The sequence below is a fragment of the Bos indicus x Bos taurus genome, chromosome 10, assembly GCF_003369695.1.
Source record: "Bos indicus x Bos taurus breed Angus x Brahman F1 hybrid chromosome 10, Bos_hybrid_MaternalHap_v2.0, whole genome shotgun sequence".
Taxonomy (NCBI): Eukaryota; Metazoa; Chordata; class Mammalia; order Artiodactyla; family Bovidae; genus Bos; species Bos indicus x Bos taurus.
Window position 1 is genome coordinate 56,002,495 of NC_040085.1, and position 18,282 is coordinate 56,020,776.

General features: G+C 37.6%; 1 protein-coding gene across 5 annotated transcripts in view; it reads right to left on the bottom strand.

Annotated features, from left to right (window-relative positions):
• The window catches only part of SLC12A1 (solute carrier family 12 member 1), an 88,041-nt gene extending 73,272 nt beyond the window's left edge, over positions 1 to 14,769 (bottom strand). For 2 of the 5 annotated variants that reach the window (XM_027554078.1, XM_027554079.1), the window contains exons 1-4: positions 14,682 to 14,737; positions 12,738 to 13,342; positions 4,150 to 4,281; positions 3,919 to 3,994 (exon numbers count right to left, since the gene is read on the bottom strand). In XM_027554078.1, the coding sequence (XP_027409879.1) occupies positions 3,919 to 3,994; positions 4,150 to 4,281; positions 12,738 to 13,157 (628 nt within the window). In that variant the 5' untranslated portion in view covers positions 13,158 to 13,342; positions 14,682 to 14,737. Of the gene's footprint in view, positions 1 to 3,918; positions 3,995 to 4,149; positions 4,282 to 12,737; positions 13,490 to 14,681 lie in introns of those variants that run through there. The other 3 variants (XM_027554077.1, XM_027554075.1, XM_027554076.1) reach the window with 3 other exon arrangements.
• Between the last annotated feature and the right edge of the window lie 3,513 nt (positions 14,770 to 18,282).

The following is an 18,282-nucleotide window of genomic DNA, read 5'->3' on the forward strand; positions in this document are numbered from 1 at the left end:
TGTTGTTCTTTTGCTCAGATGCTTGTATAAGACCAAATTCTAACCACCCCTTTGAGTTACTCATCACTGAGGATTCCCATTTATAGGCACAATGGATACACATGTTAATAAACTTCTGATTATTTTTCTCTTATTAATCCGTATGTTGTCAGTCTAATTTACAGGGCACTAGCCAATGAGCCTAAGATGAGTAGAGGGAAAATTGTAACTTCTTCCCCTTCATTGAAGGCTTCCCTCATAGCACAGTTGGTAAAGAATCCACCTGCAATGCAGGGGACCCTGGTTCAATTCCTGAGTTGGGAAGATCCCCTGGAGAAGGGATAGGCTACCCATTCCAGTATTCTTGGGCTTCCCTTGTGGCTCAGCTGGTAAAGAATCCGTCTGCTACGTGGGAGACCTGGGTTTGATCCCTGGGTTGGGAAGATCCCCTGGAGAAGGGAAAGGCTACCCACTCCAGTGTTCTGGCCTGGAGAATTCCATGGACTGTATAGTCCATGGGGTTGCAAAGAGTCAGACAGGACTGAGCCACTTTCACTTTCATCCCTCCATTACCTTTCTCAATGGACCAGTCCTGTAGAAACTATCAGTCATGTCCAACTCTTTTGCAGCATCATGGACTGTAGCCTGCCAGGCTCCTCTGACCATGGGATTTTCTAGGCAAGAATACGGGAGTGGGTTGCCATGCCCTCCTCCAGTGGATCTTCCTGACTCAGGGATTGAACCCGCTTCTTCTACATCATCCTGCATTGCAGGTGGATTCTTTACTGCTGAGCCAGGAGATCAACCTTAAATTCACGGAGAAATTATAGGCTCACAGGCACTGAAATCATGCTGGCTGCAGCCAGAATGTGCTTGCCTGCACCTGTTTGGTGTGTTCCCTGACATAAAGTGAATGCTTCGTAATTGTTGTTGGTAGGCTCTTTTGTTCCAAGGATGTAAGAGGGGCAGTCAGCTAAGGGGCTGTGATCTTTCTGGCCATGCCCTAGACATAGGGGACATGGAGGGAGGTTAAGAACAAAAATGGGAATGAAGTATTGGAAGCTGGCTCTTTTGACACCTTCAGTTATATACTGGTTCTAGCTGAAGTTTCTAGGCTCTTTTACAGTTTACAGTGCAGTAGGGAGAGGCTAAGTTGGGCATGAGATGCAAACTTAAGACTATTGGTTTGGCCCCTAGAGTTTATCTTAAATACTTGGTGTTGTAAGAAATGATTGCACTAAATTCTGTGTATCTTTTACAGGGATCCTGTGATGAGCATTGCTTCTATATCGCTGTGCAGTTTCAGGTCTGTGTGCCACTAAAGATGGTTTCCTTTTATTTTTTTGCTCATTAACTCTTGATGTTGTTTCATAGCAAATGTTTAGCTTACCCCAGCAACTGGACTGAATCATATAGCTTGCATTTCATGATATTAAAACTAGTCCGACTTTTAGTATTTTCCTACCTTTATATTCACTTTGCCTTTATTTCTGAACAATTCTTAATTTATCCTTTTGCATTGTGTATAATTCTGTAAACTACTTAGAATTAAACAGCAAGGGATTTGCATACATCTCACAATCAAATATAAAATCCCAGGGTAAAAGCAACTTAGAAAACATCAGGTTCATCCTCAAACTTGGGTCCTTGAACCACCTGCTTCAGGAAATGCCTGTGGTGCATATTTAAAATGCCCAGACTCACTGACTTTCCAAGTGAATCCCAGGACTCTGCAGTGTTGTAACTAACTTCCCAGGTAATTCTTATGCACCCTTCAGTCTGAAGATTATTGAGCTATCCTCAGCCTATCTCAATTTGCGTCTGCCTGTTAAGGAAGATTCTTAGGCTTTATCTTCAAAGAATTGATTGGGAAACAATTAATCCAGCTCCCTAATTTTTAGACGAAAAAGTGAAATACACAGAATATAAATGACTTGCTTCAGTCTCATCTGCTTTTCACACCCTTCTTCCTTACTCGATGGTTAAGTTTATTGGATACTACATGCCCCAGCCAAAGTGGTCAAGACAGAGAACAAGTAGATGGCATTATCAGCTCATTCTAGCGTATACTTTTGGGGACAAGGCAGCCAAAACTTATGGCCCCAGAATGGTTACCCAAGGACTATAGCTGCCATTACTCCTGGCTACAGCTTCATTCTGACTTTGTTTCCAGAGTCTGAGCTTGAAAGTGTATTCAGATTTCTTCCCCAAGCTCCTCTTAAAGCAAGAAGGGAGTACGGACTCGTTTGTTTTCTTTCCCAATAAAAAGAACACAAATGGGACCCAGACAGTGATTTAATCAACTCATTCAGTTTTAAGACCGTAGCAAAGTCAAGTAAAACTGAGTAAGGTTGATAGTTAAGTTTCTACTACTCACTAAAGTCTATTTTCTCAGAGTAAAGAAAAACCAAAAACCTCCATTTATGGAAAAACCCACTGGACATCCATTTAGGTAGAACTCTACTCTCTTCTGAAGTTAGACTTGACTACTTAAACAAAAGATCTTTATTGAAACAATATTGATATCTGAAAGTATAATACACAGTTTAGCACAAGATAAAATTCTTCATATTCTGCAATTTTGCGATAATCATGAAGCTGGATTGACTGGGAAGAATAATGTGAGATCTGATTAAAGTTCAGATTATTGCCCAAACATATGGGTTTCAAATAAACTGCATTCAAAACAATCACTCTTGCCCTGGGCCACACTCACACCTCCAAACAAATTGTTTCCTGATGATCTCAATAAGTTACTAAACTGCCCTTAAAAAAACTAATTTTGCATGAAACCCTGGAGCAACAACTTGGCAATATTAAGATGCAGATTTTCCATGGAACAGCATAGACTTACTTTGGACCTGAGGCTGTAAGTGTTCATTTGATATGCATCATAAAGCCAGCAAGCAGCCTTTTGTCAGGCACCCAGCAGTTGCCAAACATGCAATAAGGAAAAACTATGGGAACTGGTTCCAACTCTTTCTTTCTCATGTTAAGTTTCTGGTGATTCTGAATCTGTTTTGAGGAGTGAAGGCAGTAAATAATGACCAAGTACCTTTTTTATGTGAATTGAGACACATTTTGGAGTAGAATCTGAAAGCACATCTGAACTTCCATTTTATTGATACTCATGATTTTTAGCTATGCACCCCCCAAAGTGAATATATAATGTATTTTCCATATATAGAGAACACCATTAATTTTTGTCACATTGAATCAGAAACTTCAATAATATTCAAATAAATTTTCATATAAATTTAAGTAATATAGTCTCAATAAAAATATTTTCCATCAAAAACAGTACTTTAAATGGAATATAATATCTAAAAACATTAAGCACTCAAAATCATTTCAACATCATACTCTTTCCATTTAGAAAAATTAGCAATAGTTATTATCTTATTTATTTTATTATCTATTATTTAAACTTCTATCTGGGAATACTTCTTTAACCTTTGTTTTCTTACTGCTTGTACCTGAAAGTAACACAATTCCTTTTTTTTTGGAAATTCAGCATTTTTATTAGTCAAGTCACATTTTCCCCAGTTTTCCTACAAGGTATTTTTGTCCAGGGAAGTTTTGCCAATAATCATAAAGGGGGATACTCTGATGAATGCCGGTATGTCGCCAAACATGAATATATTATTTAAAACGAATGAATCTCTATATGCCTGTACACCTAAAACTCTATGAAAAGATGAAATATTTACTTGAGCATTTATCTGGCTGGCAAGCTGGAAAATTCCAGCCTCCCAGAGGTTAACCCTTTACCTTTCCTCCCTGACAAACATTGACAGAGAGGCAAAGTCAAAGAGCCCAAGTGTAGATTAATTCTGTGACCTTCATCTCACATTCAGCATTAAAGGTGAAAACCAGTTGCTTGCTGAGTTTTTAATTTACATTGAAAAGTATGTCGTGGGTGGTGGGGGGAGTGCTTACCGATTCCAGCTTCTCCAACAATCCAGGAGAGGCGAATGAAGAGCATGACACCCCAGATATTCAGCATACATCGTACCTGTGGGTTGAAGGAGCATGAAAAAGGGCGTGAGACGTGACAGTGGGACAACACCCAGGCATCACTGCGACTCTTGTTTTCAGGCCTTGTTAGCACGTAATCCAGTAGGACATTGAACAGACAGCTTTCATTTGTAAATAGAGGAAGTTTCTTACCAGCACACCTTTCACCCATCCAAACTTCACAGCGCCAGCTTGATCTTCTCCCTTGTTTTCAGCTTGTTCATCTCCAGGTGTCCCTTCACCGTTAGCAACCACATCAGCTGAACCTGGGGCCACTGATACATTCTACATTTTTACGGACAGCGAAAACATGATATCTGGTCAACACGCAGTTCCAGAAAACTTCCAAAGGCAAATCAAAATAGTTGACATAAAGCGTGTGTCAAAAAAGGAAACATTCTAGTCATTTTAATAATATGATTATTTTTTGCCCCGGGAGATGATGTGTTCGTTCTGCGGGTGATTTTAGGCACCACTGAGACTGCAAGGGTGGTAAAGGAAACTGGGCAGTTCTTCTACTGGTGAGAATATTACCTAAGGAGAATGATCAGAGTTGGACAGATTTCGAATACAAAAATATGGAAAGAAGGAAGAGGGGGTGCCAGGCAGGAAAGAAAGATTTATCAAGAGTGAATGAGGGGTGGGGACTTTGCTGGTGGCACAATGGTTAGGACTCCGTACTTCCAATGCAGGAGGCACAGTTTTGATCCCTGGCTGGGAAACTAAGACCCCACATACTGTGGGGTGTGGGCAAAAAATGCAAAAAAAAAGTGAATGAGTCTTTTATGAGGCGAAGTAAGACAAAAGTTAACATTCCTTACTAATGCAATGTTTGGCCTTCTTTCCATTAACCTCCCTGGGCTTCATTTTATCCATCTGAAATAATGATAACAAAAATTCTCCACTCATGTCAGAATATCTTTAAGAAGATTCAATAAAGGAACACATAGAAGTGTTTTGTCTTTTTTTTTTTTTTTTTTTAGGTTTAGAGTTTTCTTCAAAGGTGCAAAAAGTGTATGACTACAAAAATGCTACTCCTGTAGGGGAATTTTCTTCCAGATTTGATATACCTTTGCCTGAGAATTGTTGGATGTGCAATAGTATTGTACAGAAGGTGAGAAGTCTCCCTACTGACTTCTAGAAAACTAGTAGAAATAAGTAGTAGTAAGTCCTATAAAAAAAGATCAGAACCTTTACTTACTTTTTTTTCCCCCACTGTGGCCTAATTTTGAAAAAAGATCTTCCCTGTCAGTTGAATAGTTTCGAGAAGGAAATAGCTATGTTTCTTTTAAGTTAAGAACAACTTTCTAGCCTTTCTTTTAGATTTGGCTGAATAATTTCGGGTGTGCCCACTTAATTTAGCCTGTCTAGCACTTCACCGACTGAGCTCCCCAAAAGCAATCTTCCCCAGTAAGGATTTTGAAATTATTAGGGAAGACTTTTAGATTCAGCAGTTGATTATGGTATTAAAGAACAACTTTATAAGGACTTTATTTGGGAACAACTGAAGCTCTTGTTCTTGCCATGCTCAAGGGTTCTTGCTTCTTTGGGCTTTAGAAGGCAATGGCACCCACTCTAGTCCTCTTGCCTGGGAAATCCCATGGACAGAGGAGCCTGGTAGGCTGCAGTCCATGGGGTCGCTAAGAGTCAGACATGACTGAGTGACTTCACTTTCACTTTTCACTTTCATGCATTGGAGAAGGAAATGGCAACCCACTCCAGTGTTCTTGCCTGGAGAATCCCAGGGATGGGGGAGCCTGGTGGGCTGCCGTCTATGGGATCGCACAGAGTCGGACATGACTGAAGCAAGTTAGCAGCAGCAGCAGCAGTACCATTAGCATGGGAAAGTCCCCTGGAGGAGGACATGGCAACACACTCCAGTATTCTTGCCTGGAGACTCCCATGGACAGAGGAGCCTGATGGGCTGCAGTCCATAGGGTTGCAAAGAGTTGGACACCCCTGAAGTGACTTAGGACATACCATTAGCAGCTCCTCCATCCATGGGATTTTCCAGGCAAGAGTACTGGAGTGGGTTGCCATTGCCTTCTCCAATACCCATTGTAAGATGACCCTAATCTGGGCTGTTTAGTCAAGTGATTTTGACCTTTTGTCTCTTTCTAGAAGTCCTTTAAGCAAGGATTTCTCCCAATTTTGTTCTCTATAAGACTTTTTTCATGACACTATTATGCCACTTTGATAACCAATGTAATACGTGATAGGAGTTATTGTATGTGAACTGAACTGGAGGAGATGTGAGTTACTTCTTAATCCAAATCAAGGACCTGCCATAGAGCAGGCCATTGATAAACAGTACTGAATCCATAAAGTGGACTTGAAGGCTACCCAATCTCTACCACTTAAGAGCAGAGAAACTCATCTCTTATCCATTCTTGCCTCTTGTTTCTTTTTTCTTCTTTCCCTATTGGGTATTCCATTTCTCACTATTTCCTCTGTGCAGGCCACATTAAATAAGAGATAGAAAGGGAATGTTTCACAAGTAAGATTATCTTATTCTTTTCTGACAGCATTAGGAAAAAACTGAAAGTGATAGTTAAAATTATTTCTGAATTATTTGAGAAATATTCTCATTTTGAGCATACTCAATCCCTACTTAACAAATAATTGAAACTGACACTATATACTCATATCAGTATAAAGTATGGATAAACAAAGGCCATAGAAACAGGCTGAGCTGGGCAGAAATTGGTGATCTATATCAACCACAAATGTAAGACATGCATGTAATTTAAAAAATTTTAGTAGCTAGTTCAAAAAAAAGTTAAAAAAAGAATTTAGTAAAGTAATTTGGGTTCAGATATGGATCCTTACATTTAAAAATATATTTAATTTTTGTAGAATATTTTATGTTCCATATCGGCAATATAGATATTCATTAGCAGTAAGGGCACCCCATCTTATAGGAGAGAGCTCAACCACAGAATGTCTTAATAATATACTGTACTTAATAGATCTGTATAAAATACTATCATTTCAGCACTAATCATTATAAAAATATTAACAAAATATTTTATATTCTTTTTTTCCATACCATGTCTCTGAATCCAGTGTGTATTTCACAATGATAGCACATCTCAGTTTGTGCTAACCACGTTTCAAGTGCTCAATAGCCACATGTGGCTAGAGCTATTATATTGGATCTCACATGTCTATACAACACAGTCAATTTCAGATGGATGAAATACTTGAAGTTGTTCTCCAGTCAATTAAAAATTCTATTTTTTTTTTGAAAGGATTCTACACTTGTAAGGCAGCTGAGTAGGTCAAATGTAAATTTTATTTTGTGTAACTGGAAAAATCAATGAGAGTGAGGACTTGAGGAATGTGTTAAAATATTCATGAATGTTGAAGAGATTATTTGGTTAGGAGATTCATTTATTTGACTTGATATGAGAAAACTTTCAAAATTGTCAATATCCTAGTTAATAAGATCCCATGGCCAGACCATCAGCAGCTACTCAGTCAGGGAGAAAGCAATTTCCTTTTTCTGGGTTAATTAGGGAGCCCATGAGACAGAACCTTAGTCACTCACTTTTTAAAGGCAATCTTGGGACTAAAATCCATGTTTCCTGATTAAACTCGAACTTGAGGGTTTGGTCCAGGAAATTGCTCTGCTCTTCTATGAATTCTAATGGTAACTCTGACCCTTAGATCTGGATTAGACTACCAATTATTGTTTAAAAAAAAAAAAAAAAGGCATTTACAAAGTAGGCTAAAGTGTAAATAAAATATCTAAAATTTCTTCTTAAATGAACATTTTTATCTGATGGATGCCCTTCTGGTCACAGTTTAACAGTTCTTCAATTTATCACTAGGACATTACAATGTGCAACAAAAATAATATTCTATGAAGTCATGTCAAGGAAATAATTATATAAAAAAATTAGTAAGCAGTTATCTTCTAAGTTATTCGAAATTTGGGTCACTGTAGGATCTATAACTCTCTCTTAGGTATGTTCTACCTGCTAGAGTCTCAAAGTTTTAAATATACTTATACCACAGTGGGGAAAAATCCCTTGAATGTATATTTATTCCATGGATAATAAAGGTCTGACAGCAAATTCTTAAGTAGAATCCATTTCCATTCCTTGCTGTCATGCGGAAACTGAAAAATCTTTGTCCCATACAAACTGGGAGACTCAGAATCTAGTTTGGCTACACAATTAATTCAGTGCTTGTCCTCCAGCAAGTTATTTAACCTTTCCTGGATACTGCCAATGAGGTTAAATCCAATGGGTTTTCTAAAAATCTTACTTTGAAGTAGTTTACTCTAAGGCAAAATCATTTTTCTGTTTGCCGTCTTCGTCTTCTAACATGGCAGAGCAAAACCTGGTTTCACTCTTTAATAAATGCCTCCTTTGTAAGGCCAAACAGCAATTATAAATTAACTTATCATCAAAGTATGGAATAGCACTTCAGTTCGAGGATTTGTAGGACTTCATGGCTGTGAGCTATAACAGCGGGCTGGCAGACTCCTGGCTGGTGCACGTTCTTGGGACCAAAGTCTCAAAGACTCAAAGTTTTATGATTGCTGCCTGAAACCAGTTTTTTCCTCCATACTTTGAATTAATTTGTTTGTTCACACTCCATTACCGTAAATGATGACCCACAACCTTTAATAAATGCATTTTAAATTACACAGCTTTAGGGAATGATTATTTATTTACCAAGAGTTTTACCTGTGTGTTAAGTATTCAGAAAAGGTAAAGGGAAGAAAGAAAGAAAGAAAGAAAGACCATTTGATAAAAGACTTTCCCCCTTCCAATATTGATAAACTAGTAAAGATTCAATCACATGTGGTTTAAGTAAATTGCTACTAGATTTTTATAGATGATTAAAGATTGAATTATTTTATTTAGTATAAAATACGTGATTTTTTCAGACCTCCAAAAAATGACAAATGGTTTTCTAGCTATTATCAAAGAAGAAAAATCAGTATATATACTTTTAATATTTATTAAATGTTTTTCAGTGTGCATTTTACTTTTTAAATAAAACTTAAAAATTATCGGGTATAAAAATTACCATGACCATCATTAATAATCATTTACTAAGTTTGTACTCATTATAAGCAGTGTGCTAGACTTTGTCTGCATATAAACTGTAATATTTATAAGCATCCTGCAAAATCAATTGTTATTATATAACTTGTAGGCAAAGGAGAAGGGGGGTGGTAGAGGATAAGCTGCTTGGATAACATCACCAACTCAGTGGACATAAGTTTGAGCAAACTTGGGGAGACAGGGGAGGACAGAAGAGCCTGGTGTGCTACAGTTCAGGGGTCTCAAAGAGTCAGACACAACTTAGCGACTGAACAACAACAACTTGTACAGTACTGTGAGTAAGGGATGAAGTAATTTTTCTCTACTTTTAACCAGAGTTTTCAGAAGTCTGTAATTCATGGCCATCAGTATAGGCATTTAGCTCTTTACTACACAGAAAATGAAAAGGATTTCTGCACTATGATATCAAATCATTGGGATTACAATTTCTGTCAATATCTATCACTCCTGGAGTTCTATTTGAGATAGAGACTTAAAATAATGTCTTTCAAGCCTATTTTTCATTTTACCTACTAGGACAAGCTTATTATGTAATTTTTTTTCAGCTTGGAAGCTATAATCAGGATTTGTACAAAATCCAACTGATTTCTGACTAAGTATGTTCTGCCATTTAGTATGAATGTACCATTCCTATATGGCTTTTAAAAGCATGATTAGGGATCAAAAAAATCTCTCTTAACTTATACTATGTCAGTTACTTTCTACTTTTAAATTATTTAAGTAAACACTAAAAGTTATTTTTTTGCATACAAAATCAGTGACACATCTGAGTATATTTATATAATATTTGTTCTAGTGATCATTTCTATTTGTGATTTGAAGAACTACCATAAAGTTGTCAAGGACCACGAGAAGGTGACAGCATATTTACTTTATACTGCAAGTCTTCATGTTTTATTTGGGAGGTGGGAGGAAAGCAGGGGGAATAGCAGAATCAAATTCACTAGCAAGGAGGAAATGAATTGAAGAAGGCCCAGACTGTTAATGTCTGAAGGACAGCACAGAAGTGGAACACATGGAACAGGTGTTCACAAGATCAGCAACACCAGAATGGCCCTTGCTGTGTGAATGTACCCATTGTAGATTTGCTGATTATATTCAGATTCTGCTTCCAATTTGGTTATGTGCATAGTTCTTCATGATTTAATCAAACTGAAGTCCCCTAGATGAGGGTCTTCAGCAATGGCTTAGCGGTAAAAATTGACTTGCAATGCAGGAGACACAGGAGATGTGGATTTGATCCCTGGGTCAAGAAGATCTCCTGGAGGAGGAAATGGCAGCCCACTCCAGTATTCTTGTCTGGAGAATCCCATGGACAGAGAAGCCTGGCGGGCTTCTGTGCATAGAGTTGCAAATCGTCAGACAGGACTGAAGCAACTGAGCACTCACCTTAAATGAGGATCAAGTTCACAAAAAGAATAACTATACTGGTTCAGAATGATTATTCAGGGCATTGAGACTAAATCTAATTTTTAAAGTATTTAATTTGCCATTCCTTCATATCTGAGGAAAAATACTACAAGTTAAAGCCCTTAGTCTCATCTTTTCAAAAATAATATTTCAGACAGTCATCAAAACTGTCAAATGCAGCTGTGACATTTCTCCTGTTCAGTTATTCAGACAGTTTTCTAACAATAGTGCCCTCAGAGCTTTTCTCCCCTTATATAAATATTTATGTAAACCATGGCTTTGGAAATTATAAATCAGCCACTTTCCTCTCTATGGAATATCAGTCCTAAGAACACTGTGAATTTACACCATTTCGCTTTTAATAGGGGCTTTCTTGGTAGATCAGCCTGTAAAGAATTTGCCTGCAATGCAGGGGACCCTGGTTCAATTCCTGGGTTGGGAAGACCCCCTGGAGAACGGACAGGCTACCCACTCCTGTGGCTTAGACGGTAAAGAATCCACCTGCAATGTCGGAGACCTGGGTTCAATCCCTGGGTTGGGAAGATCCCCTGGAGGAGGGCATGACAACCTACTCCAGTATTCTTGCCTGGAGAATCCCAGGAGTTAAAATTTTCATTTCTTTTGTTGTAAGTTGGAGAAGGGAGTGAGAATATTAAAATTTTGATCCCAATTGTAACAAAGTATGCAGCTTTAAAAATTATCATGTGTAATGAGGTAGGGAACAGTGGAATAAAATTTCAAGTCTGCTCGTTTTACTTCTTCAGGATAAATCAAAATCTCTTTATAATGTTCTAAATTTCTTTCTGCACTTCCCATGTCTCAAACTCCTTGTGCCCCTTCTTTCAACCTTCTTTTCCCTCTTTTCCTTCTCCTTTTTCTTTCTTCTCCTTTCCCCTTCTCTCACATAGAAAAGGAAAATGACACCTTAGTCTGATTGGAGCTTCAAATTGCCTGGCTTCTTAACAGTTTTTCCTCAGGGCTGCCATTTTGTCCAAAACCACTACAGTGCTAATGTCTTTTGATTAAAGCACCAAATATCCCAAATTAGATCTAAACCTTATGTCTATAAGTAAAGCAGCCATTTAGCAGAATGTTGGTAATATAGTACACCGCACAAGTACGGTCTGGTGGGGAGAGGGGTAAAGAGACAGGGCATAGCTCTTTCTCTGCATGTTGCTCAGTCTCCAGAGTTAGGACCCAGGGTCCAGGATCCTGAGCAGCCAAGGGGAATTGGTTATAGAGAGGGATTTTCCTGAGGTAAGAAAGATGAGCAGAAACTAAGGGGAGCTTTTCACCTTTATTAGAATTGTATTAGCAGTATTCCTAGAATCCCTGGAGTAGACAATCATTTAATTTAAAAAAGGTTGAATGAATGAATGTATATGAAAAGAATTGTTTCAGCCATTTTTTTCTCCTTACCTTAAACCCTAGGCAAAAATAGAGTGCATTTAGATATGAGACAAATAATTATTCTTCATAGTAGTTAATGATATCACATAAAGAGTGCTATTCATTCCAAACTATGTTCCAGATGAGCAGGAAAATAAAGTGCATCGATATATTTTAGAACAAGTTACAGAAGAAGAAATCTATTAAGCTTACATGCTTTGCTAAAGATTAGAAAAAGTGCTGCCTCATGCTTCTAACAGCTTGGCCATATTCCTTAAATAATGAAAAGTTTAGCCACTTCTGCTGCTTCTTTAGTAAAGTTTAATTTAGTTACTTTTATATGCTTAAGTGCCTGCAGGAACCTTGGGCAAGGTTTTGAAGAGGAAGTGATAAAATGCTGAATCATATACATGTCTTCTCTCTCTTTAAAGAATATAAAAAATACCCATATGCTCTAAAGTCTATTTGCACAGTATTCACTACAGCAGGCACCAGTGATTCCTTTTTCTTTTTTTTAAACAACTGTTGTGCAGGCATTAATACCAATGTGAAACCAGCTTAGTATTCAGTTTGACATGCTTAACCAAGTGTGAATTGAATAGACAATAACTGTAAACAAGATCCCACATATTGCCTAACTTTCAGAATTCATTTTTTAGTTCTCTTTCCCAGCTAGTAAACGTTTGTGAAACACTTTTTGTGTATCTTCTGTTAATCGGGAACTAGGAACAGTTGTATGAGTAAGATGGACAGCTTGCCATAGAATTCTTCATTGGACACTTTTACATTTATAAGGTTCGTATGGAGCAGGGAATCACCTGAAGGAATAAGGAGGATACTTGTCTGTACCCTTAAGCTTACCTTTGCAAGTTGCTCGTGAATGTCCAGCAGGCTGGGTCGGTTGACCTTGGGCCCGCTAACACTGCCGGTGTTGCGATAGTACTCGATCTTGGGCACAGCATCCACAGTGTTGTGGCCAAAGGTTTGTAGGTAGTATGTGTTTGTGTGAGAATCGTAAGCGTGAAAACTGGCATCTGTTTTAGCCGTTTCTCCAGTTTGGAGGAAATTGTCGTAGCACTCCTGATTCCCAGGCCTAAAGCTGATTCTAAATCTGTTCTGACCTTCATCCCCAAAAGAGGTTTCCTCATAATGTGGAGGATCAGCATTGTCATTCATAGCCGCACTGCTCTCATGGCTCTCATTTATGACATTAACTTGAAAGCGATTGGTATTACTGGGCGTGGAATCCAGAAATACATTGGAAGAGTTGTTCAGTGACATCTTCCAAATAGATTTTTCACTAAGCTGACTATTTTACGGTTGTTTAAAAAAATGTGTAGATTTGCTCTCCAAAACAGACACTGAAGTGCTACATTAGGGAGCTCTTGACTTTTGTCCTAGAACAACACAACAAATAGATTCTTGATATATTGTCTCCTATACAATCTTCAGAATGTTCTTCAAAGCTGTCATTAAAAGAGAAAATTAATCTTGTTCCAGGTAACATACATATATTTAAGTAGGGTTGAGGTATGAGGGAACAGTTTTCTTTCATAAGACTTAACAACTTTAAATTCATTTCCTTAAAAACGACCTGTCTATGAACCTGGTAGCTCAGACAGTAAAGAATCTGCCTGCAAGTTCTGCAGGAGATTTGGGTTCCATCCCTGGGTGGGGAAGGTCCCCTGGAGAAGGGAATGGCTACCCACTTTAGTACTCTTGCCTGGAGAATTCCATGGACAGAGGAGCCTTGTGGGCTACAGCACCTGGGGTCGCAAAGAGTCGGACACGACTGAGTGACTAACACTTACACTTAGGAACTTTAGTTACCTAAGCAATTAAATCCTGTAATAAATAACTGGGGACGTGCTTCAGCAAACAGAATTTCCAATGGAGTCATTAAAATGCCACCTGCGTTTCTAGTATTTGCTTGTACTTAATGCAGGTGGATTCAATATGACTTTAGAAAAGATGAAATTCTACCAAACAAATTTGAGTGAAGACTAATGAGAATATTTTCAGCCTGAAACACAGTACGTTGGCAGTACTAAATGTGGAAACTGGAAAGTATATTATGATTGATATTAACACATATTACATCATGAGTAAATTTCTAAAATATTTCTAGAATTTCTAAAGACAAGGTCTTGTAGGGTTATAAAAATATATCCTGTCAAGATGTCTCTGAATTCTTGAATCTTTTACTAGTCTTCAAAATATTTCATTTGTTCATACATTTGTTTGTTTAACAAATGTTATTATGGAATCTTTAAAAAATAGGAGTATTCAGGGTAAGGAAATACATCTTAGTCCTTAATAAAGTTATATGCTATATTTAGGCAGAATAATTATGCTCTACTGATTCCCTTTAATGAAATATTCTCAATTTTTGAGAGGTTTTTATTTGACTGTGAGATAGATAGACTACATAATCATTTTCACAATCCACAATATAATCCCATTTTAGAATGTTCTTTCATTAGAATAATACCTGTATTGATATCCTAAAATTTGGCTTTTCAAAGAAAATTCAACAAAGATAGATAAATACAAAAAACAAACAAACAAAAAAAACCTTGCTTCTCCCCAGCAGCTATTTCTTTGAATTAAAGGAAAAAAAAAAATCTCAGCTTCAACTCCAAGTAATAATTCCTGGGGAAATAATAAGTGAAGCTATTATTTCTTTAGTTTTTATGGAACCTCTCACTTATCTTCATAGCCCTTGACATCCTCCCTTTTACTCCTCAGAATCCACTTTACAGCATAATTTTAAATATACTTTTTACCCTGCCCAGAAATATTTACCTTACCACCTGGGAGCCTTCTTCTCAGGAATCATAGCCTTCAGCATCACCCAGGCATATATGAACCACTTAGCTCTCACTCCCCGCCCCCACTGCCCCAAACATTAGGTTTCTTCTTATTGGCTAAAATCTTCCTTGAAAAAGATGACCAAGCAATGATTGGCCTGAAATAATACCACCCAGCCATTAGCACAGAAGAACCTTGAGTTCTACATCAACTTGTAACCAGGAGTAAACCATTAATCCCTTTAGACAGGAAGACAAATAGTTTCTTTAATTCATGAATTGCTCAACAGCAATCATCCAACAAAATATGAACCGTGCTTCAGTTGTTTGAGGTTAGATAAATAGAATCTTGTCATCTCATTTCACACGATTCCTAGTGACCTCCTATTTTTCAGGATTTGCAGCAAAATATAGGCCTCCAAACATAATGTCTATACTTTGCAACTAGAAAATGGTATTTGAGATGATTTTATCTTGTGTATGGTAGATATTATCTTGATTCTTCTCTTCATGGGAAATGAGCAGATAGAATATGATCAATGACTTATTATTGACAATTATTTCTACTTAATGGGGAAAGCTCTTTTAAGCAGGAATCAAACTATGGGTAAGTTTTTCAGTGGCACTGCTAAATGACCTTTTTAACCTCCACCTGGCAAAACATTTTTTTTTTTTCTCAAATCAAAACTGGGTTTTGAGTTTTGTTGCAGGAAAGGTTTTGCTCAAATCTGTGAGGTGGTGCTTATTAAGACAGCACAAAGAGTTCCTCCATGCAGGTTCTGTCATTGGTTTTCGATCAGGATGATTGAAGGAGTCCTCCTCATGTTTTATTAGAAACGATTCCGGTGATTTCCAGTTGTCTGAGCAGCACACTTGTGGTGTGATACAGAGAGCAGGAGAAAGTCTCTGAAGTCAGTGCGCTTGATCTACATCCTGGTCCTGTCCCTTCCTGTCTATGTGAACTCTGCAAGTTAGTCATCCTCATTGTGCCTTAACTTCCTCACCTGTAAAGTGCAGTTGTGAACAATACTGTATTGTAGACTTAATGTTAGAGTTAAATAAGTTTGTGTAGAACATTAATGTGCTAATTTCAGAAAACACCAGCTTGCACTTGGTGTTTTCTTTTACTATTTTGACAATATTTAGAATTCACTGATGACTTTTGCAGTCACATCCAAGGGTCTGAGGTAAATCATTAGAGGTTGGGATAGGTACTATGTCTATTAAAATAGGAGGAATGGTAGGTGAACAGATATCAGATTGTACAAAGAGGTCTACAGGTACCTATGTAAAATGCCTTAGAGGCTCTTAGATAAATGTCATGTTAATAAGTCAGGCTAATGTCATGAGACTGTATCAGAAATTGAGACAAAATTACATGGAAGATAAAGACCTATAACTCATTTTGCTCTTAAAGGCCACTGGTGCAAGGCATTTATCTGTTCCACAAAGGGTTCTGACTTCCCATATAATAGACAAAGGGAGTAGTTGCATTTCAGACTCAGCTGAGTGAAGCCAGCTGTTTAGATCAGCTAAGATGAGGCTGGGACCCAAAATAAGTCCTATTCACTCACCCTGGACAGGGGTTATGAACTTACCTGCAGTATTTCTGCCACCTCTGGCCTCCCTTTCCTTCAACTGTTCCCTTAACTCCAGCCCTCTTTGAGGAGCCCATCTATTTATTCCTCAACCTTTTTCCTCTACCAAAGACTATGACTGCCTCTGATAGCCATCAATTTCCTTTTTTCTTGCTGACTAACTACTTGACTACAGTGTAGTGTGAATTGGTTTTGGTTTTAGTCTTACATCAACTAGACACTTTCACTCAAAGCCTTTTATCTCTAACTGTGAAATGAAAGTCTTTGTTCTCCATTAAGGGGATTCAGCCATTCTGGAGCAGATGGGAGATGGTTTAGGGGATATGGATGAAATTACACCATCCATAAAGCCAACCTGGAACGGCCTTTCAGACAGGTAGGTAAGGTAACAGGGGAAAACTGTCTAGAGGTCCTCTCTGTCTTTTTTCTTGTCCTCCTTGCCAGGGCTCTTGGGAATTGGCATCTACGGGATAATCTGACTATGACATTGAACATCTACTCCTAAAAGGACTAGAATTTCATGAAATTTCCATGAGCTCCATGCTGTAACCATCTTTTATATCATATTGTTTTTGGCTCTGAAAATACAGAGCCAAATATTTCCTTCTAACATTTCCTTCCCATAGCTTTCCCCCCACCCCAAAAGGCACAAAATAGTCTAAGGCACAAAATAACCCTGAATGAATGTGAATGAAGACACTTTTGGTGAAAAGAATTTCTCTTTAGTAGGATTAGAAATAATATAATGCTAAGGCAGGTTTGATAATATCTGAAAAGTTTATGGGTATTGAATATTCAGAAACAATGCTCATACTTTACAAAGTTTTTTATCTTTGGTTTTTGGAGTCTTTTTCCTTGTTGAAATAAAGATCTGTCCTTGTTAACATAACAAATCTAGTCACCAAAATGAAAGGTCTTGTTGGGTGTCTTCCTTGGGAGACAAATGGAGTATCTGATACTTGGGGACATATCTTAGTGAGTACTTCAAAAGTCTGGGTCACTAAGGAGATGACTAGGATCATGGACATTTATAGATTTCAGTGTGTCCAGCGGACTTGGCTCAGTGACCTGTTCTGGACCAAATTACTAACTGGATACAAAGTATCCTAGGTTGACACTCCAGTACATACTGGGATTCAAAGACTCTCCTTAAGGTGTGAGTTTGGTTCAGAAAATCTATAGCCAGCACAGATGTGTTCTAAATCTACTAGGAGATGAAAAGTGTCAGGGATTCTCACTGAAAAAGCTGATTTTGGAGTGCCATAGACCTGGGCAATAATCATATTATGAAATAGGCAAGAAGAAGTGTTGAGGACAGTGAATGTACAGCATGATATCTATAAACAATGACTATGATTTCGAGGATAGTTTAATTTCTAATACAATCATTCCATTGCTTGGTGACCTTTGAAAGTTACTTAATCTCTCTGAGCTTCAGTTCCTCATCTGTAAAATTGAAATAATAAAATAGAAATAGTAGTACCAAACTCAAAGGACTGATCAGAGTATCAAGTTGCATAATAAATGGAAAGAACTTAATTTAGTCCTTACTTTCAGTACGTATTCATCCTTTTTTTTTTTTGGTGTGTATGGCAGGTCTGTATTCTCAAGTGACACAAATATTTTTGCATTATTTATCTCCTGGTGCATTCCTCCATTCATTTACAATAGATAGAATTTTGTAGTTGGAAATAATTTAGAATTATGTAATTTTATTTTTAATTTATCAAATGAAGAGAATGAATACCGGGGCGGTTGAATAACTTAACATCTAACCATTGCTTCTTAAGGTTTGATAATCTCTTTAACAATTACCAATAAGGATAATAAATAATGATGGCAAGGTATATTTAAACAGTGTTTTCTGGTTTTCAAATTACTTTCCCACTCATTATAAGTCATTTGGTCCTCCCAGAATTCCTGCAAAACATGTAAAATAGTTTTCTTTATCCTTGTTTTACAGCTGTGGGACTTAAGTTCCCATTGAATAACTTTTTA